Consider the following 5,553-nt stretch of genomic DNA (forward strand, 5'->3'; position numbering starts at 1 on the left):
GATTGCGTCATTGTTGATTGTGCGTTTGCTTAATTCATCATGCTTACTAATCCATTTATCTGTAGAACAAGCTCCTGTCAGTCCTTAATATATCATCTGCTGCCCCACAGCTGTCTGCTCCTACTGACTACTGGCTAAAAACTGCGTGTGATCTAATAGTCACGATCATCCTGTCAGATCCATAACCGTCTGGATATTACACCAATCAGAGGGAAGGCGGACTTCGTCAAGCGACTGGGGAAATACTAGGCGTAGATTATCTGCCAGTGCGAAGGAAGTTTCTTTCAGGATCTTTGGATGGACCTCGTCGGGCTACAATGCACAGAATGGGTTGATCTTGTGCAAGAGTTGACGAATGTCCTCCATCATGAAGACCAAGTGGGTTAGAGGCTGTTCGTAGTTCCGCCTTGACAAGGGTGGATGTGACAACGACGCTAGGGCCGAATATAGGCCTGGATAGTGTTCTTTGTAAACCTCAGATACCACCGTTGAGTCACTGGTGGGTTCTTCGTTACTATCCCTCAAGGAGAACGCGAATGGCTTGTTTCCGCGGCGGTCTCATGTATTTGAACAGTGCATTTTTGTTCTTTCCGATCGAGGCCCAGAATGTTGGCTTGTTTTCGTATGTTCCATTGGCGAATTTCTGATTTACAGCGGTTCCGCATTTTACGAACTACCAGCTCATTTTCTGTATCCCCTGTAGACAAACTTTTGAAAAACAGTTGGAGTCTTTTTTCCAGAAGTCACCGAATCCTTTTTGGCAGCCTGCGGTTCATCTCAGTGCGTGCTGGTTTTTTTGGGACGAACATCGCGTCAGCCTCATGAACTTTCTGGACAATGGTGTCATATAGTTCTTTCACTGGAGCTGGTCCCAGTGTGACTTGTTCAAAAAAAGATGCGCATTCCTGAGAAGTATGCATGGCAGAAGTCTCGAAACCACGATTGAGGTTCGGGATTTCCGGTCCAACAGCAGATGAAATCACAGGTCAACACACAGTGGTCGCTATGTCCCAGTGGAGCGTTAATTGTTACTTGATCAACGAGGTGCTTTTCGTTGATGATGACCTAATCCAGGAGGGATGGTAGTTGGCCTGCGCGGTATCTGGTGGGTGCAACAGTCCCAGCGCATTGTTGAACGACTTCAATCAGCGCCGCTGCATAAAGTCCGCTTGATTCGACGCGCTGGAGCTCCATCCAGGAGGCCTTAGAGGCGTTGCAGTTTTAGCGGTCGTTCAATCTATTCAGTGCATCCGCATCCATTGTCTCCCTTGTGCTTTGGTTCACATCCCACAACGTGCATCACTAGACAAGACGTGACTTGTCTGCAACCTTGACTGATGACAGCATCTATACTATCCCTCTCTAAGGAGGGAGCATTGTAACGGTTACCCTCCTGCTCAATTGTTCCTCTAACCAATTTCACTCCGGCGACTACTACCACATTCCGTTTTGTCTGTCTTACAATCACGCGTGAATATCATGACAGAATACTTCAAACTCCTGTTCAATGAAGAACGCCAGGTGATTTCATATTATTGTTTCCACGTTCTACGCATTGCAACGACATATATACAAGGACAGAACACGGTCAACCGCACACACACACGCGCATCACGCAGGCGTCAGAACACAGACCGGCTCAATACACCAAAAGCTGTCGACAACCAGGAAAATGTGGCAGTGAATCTGCCAGAAGAAACGACTACATGCACCCAAACAAACTCGGAGGAACTATTACAACTTACACTCAGAGCGACAAGACCTCCGTTTGAACATTTTTATTTTTGGTATTGTATTCGACTTGGTTAAGGTGCACCTAGTTGTTGTAACCTCACGCTCTCAAAACACAGGCTTTGTTAGTGTCTCTTGTCTTCTGATTTATCAAGTGATTTTACTGGTAACAAAAGAGAACACTAATAAAGTCACTTACCAAAAGGCTATGAGTGAAGTGGGGACCCGAACAATGGGTGACCAGGGATGTCAGCAGACTTCGGGCAGATTAGCAGACTCAGGGAGGTTAGCAGACCCCAGGAAGGTTAGCAGACTTCGGGGGGTTAGCAGATGAGGTGAATCCCAACGTACTTAAAAATTCTGGTACGGGAAATCGCGTCTACCACTGCTACTAGTATCATTTATTCTTGGAGAACAAACATAAAAATTGACTGCAAGCGACGAATGCGAAAGGGCAACAGGAGAATATGGGAGAAAAGAGAGAACCTTCTCATTCGGATTCATTCCAACAACACTCCCAGTCAGATTATATGAATCCCAACGAATGTAAAAATTTTGATATGGAAACACGCATCTAAAGACAAACAACCGGAGAAAGAACAAACAACGTTAAATGCTCTTAAGGGCGCGGTGGGCGATAGGACAGTCAAGACTCGCACATCAAGTACAAATTGCCCGTCATACTGGTCTGGTGTGAGAGTAAATGGCAAAAATGTACATTCAACGCCATGTGCCACGCATAAAGGTGCTATAAGTACGCAGGGAGCTCACAGTAGCAAGAAAACACAAGTCACCGACCGTGACCTTAGGAATTCCCAGTTCAATAACAGCTGCTGCAACAACAACAACTACTACTACATCGTAATCTGACTGAGGACCTATCGAAACTATTTGAATGCATCAAGGTCATTCGCAGTTCGACCTTGAAGAACTTTCAGGCTCACGTCTGTGTTACCGCGCGAATGGGTGACACTTGGCAGTTGTTTGCATTACGTAAGTAACCTGTGCGGTGTTTAAGAGCTGTGAAAAGACGGCGGGGCTGAGTAATGGTTTTTTACATAAATTTTCTCACGGAGACAGAGTTTTAACGCTCGAACTGATCTTATATTTTAGGGTAGTCCGGTTTCAATATGAAGTAGCAGTACTTGGCATACTGTGGCAGTGGACCTAATAGTCACACCTCGTAGACATATAAGAACATACCTCCTATTTTCGCAGATGTTGCCTCGTTTCCTTCCGAAATTGAATACAACACAGGTCACACTCACGCCCTTGTAGTAAATAAAGAAAAACACGTGAGGTAACTTACCAAATAAACTGAAGCTAGAAAGCAGTTGCTACAGAATAAAAAAAGACCGTAGTTACCTTTGTTAGTCTCCTTGTATATGAGCTTCTGCAAACCAGTTGGTAAAGTATTCCTCGACTTCTTAATGCCAGATTTTTTGTAATTCATATGAAAACATTGAACTAACTCTGGGTCGCATCTTTGCCTCTTGATTTATTTGGTTTACTGTGACACCCAAATTGTATTTCAGCCGTTTTGAAATCGTGGTTGCAATTTGGCTGGTCCAAACCTCTTAAGTGGCACAACAGCTAGTTTATTGAGAAGCCATAGCTGGCGCTTTTTATGCTGTGGTGAAAATTAATGCAAATTAGGCCTATATTAGAGAAAGACCTGAAATGAGGATTTTCAAGGTTCCACATTATCTGCGCTATTATTTCGCTAGTGGAAAAAGTAAATATCCTCAACAGAAGCTTCTTTTAGTAGGAAAGCTTATAAAGAGCTAGTAGTAGTCCGAAGTATGTGAATAAGGTTTGAAAACATGTGTACAAATTTCTGGGGGTACCTCGTTGGGCAGCTATGTTTGAGAGCGGTGACTGATGGACAGAATTGAACAAACCCTTGAATTTAGGAAACATTAACACTACGTGCTGTTTGCATATATGACGTCACCCTAACACATTAGGAAGTGTGATGATGCCGTCGATACAGCCTCTGTACGGTTAAATCCCACTTGCCATACAAGGGTTAAAATTCTGCTTTCCGCTGCAGGACGACAAAGAACACATGACGCAAGATATCAGGACCATACTGTTTTCTGACTTTTCAGCATAGAATGGCTTCGCTTTCAAGATAGATCTCCGCCGAAATCCCAGAAAACTCACACTACGAGCGATTTATAGGTAGCTCTTTGGAAGAATGAAATTCACCCAGTGAATGAGGCTTTCTTTCGAAACGTTGCTGCTAAGTGGACGCGGATGACCACTGATGTGTATCTCTGAGTAAAAGTTGGTTGGCGCCATATCCTAACTGCGTACGGCTCGATCAACTGCCAATCAGCCGCTCGTAAATGAACAGTTAAGAACTCAAGCTTTTGGCCGGGAAGTTACGGTTTCGAGGCTCTTCAGAGTTTTGTGAGTCGGTTACTGCTGATGGCTCGAAATAAGGATGAGACAGCCGTGCACTTCTTATAGGCTTTTTCTCTTCAGAGTTTTGTGAGTCTGTCACCGCTGATGGTTCCAAATAAGGATGAGACAGCCATGCACTTCCTATAGGCTTTTCATTACAGACTGACTCTACTTATGGGGTAAAATCTTCAATACAAACATACTGTTATTACAGAAAGATTATGAAAACTGACAGAGGGATAAGTAGTTCAAACGAAAACACACAACATTTACGTCCGCCACACAATACAAAGTTTTAAGTTGCTCACTGGCAGCCATGACTGAGCCCAATACACATAGTTGAAAACTGGGTAGAGAAAAATGCGAACGTCTGTGTTCCTAAAAGAGATTTGATGACCTCAAGGAGGCAAAATGAATAACAGTTATCATCGTCATTGACAGTATGACATCAGTGCCCAACATTGATGTGTCACTCTTGTACAACCATGATTTATTTGAAAGTCTTATTGTAAAGAAAAAATGGGGATGATCAAGGAAGAGTCTCGTTGCTGGCTTACTGCAGTTATTTCGAGGTTCCTACACCTGCGGATACTTAGATAATCTGTATAGAAGCTGACAACAAGGACATCATTGACATCTATTGGTTGCCATAACTTGCAGTTTCACCAACCAGACGCAGTTGGAATCATGCTTTCTCCATTCTGGAAGACGCCTAGCACCGATAGCATCAAAACATTTTGTTATCTCCATATTAGTCTTTTAGGTGAGGGGTTGATTACCTCTTCGACCCCGCCAATCTAATTTTAGCATGGAACACAGCTCTATCTCCGTCAAACGATGGTTGGGCACACGTAACACATGTTCCAAATAACGCAGCTTCTGGTACAGGATAAGTTCTTTAATGGAAATATCCGTTGCACAACCGAAAACGCGCTTTTAAACTGCCTGGTTACGGATTCGCCGACACCAACCCACACTAGCTATAGTTGTGAGACAAAGATTGTCGAACATCTGAAGACGTCTCAGTTCTCCTGCTCGATCAGGTCAAGGTTCACAGCCATACAACAAAACAGCCTCACCGTAGCCTGATACACACATTCCTTGAGATTCTGGGATATGCCACTGACCACTGGTGTCTCAAATTGGCAACAACGACTCGGACCATGCAGATTCCTGCTTCGGCCTCATCTGCTACTCTACAATCAGAACTAATGCAAATTTCAAGATAGGTGAACCGCTCCACAACTTTGAGTACCCCTCCCTGGATTGTAAGAGGTTGCGTTCAGTGACTGCACGTTCAAAAGCGTGACCTTACGCCTTTTGAATGCAGAATGCATGCCAAAGAACGGAATGACTCTTTTCCGTTCATCCAAAAATACCTACGCCTCCTGTTCTTCGAAAATGAGAACGATG

The 5,553-nt window shown here is 44.0% G+C and overlaps 1 protein-coding gene across 1 annotated transcript in view; it reads left to right on the forward strand.

Annotated features, from left to right (window-relative positions):
* Positions 1 to 2,311: 2,311 nt before the first annotated feature.
* The window catches only part of T265_15396 (hypothetical protein), a gene marked incomplete at both ends in the record, with an annotated part of 6,435 nt that continues 3,193 nt past the window's right edge, over positions 2,312 to 5,553 (forward strand). The window contains 2 exons of the mRNA XM_009177908.1: positions 2,312 to 2,592; positions 2,637 to 2,724. Of these exons, the coding sequence (XP_009176172.1) occupies positions 2,314 to 2,592; positions 2,637 to 2,724 (367 nt within the window). The remainder of the gene's footprint in view (positions 2,593 to 2,636; positions 2,725 to 5,553) is intronic.

Source organism: Opisthorchis viverrini, assembly GCF_000715545.1.
Source record: "Opisthorchis viverrini unplaced genomic scaffold opera_v5_484, whole genome shotgun sequence".
NCBI classification, from domain to species: domain Eukaryota; kingdom Metazoa; phylum Platyhelminthes; class Trematoda; order Opisthorchiida; family Opisthorchiidae; genus Opisthorchis; species Opisthorchis viverrini.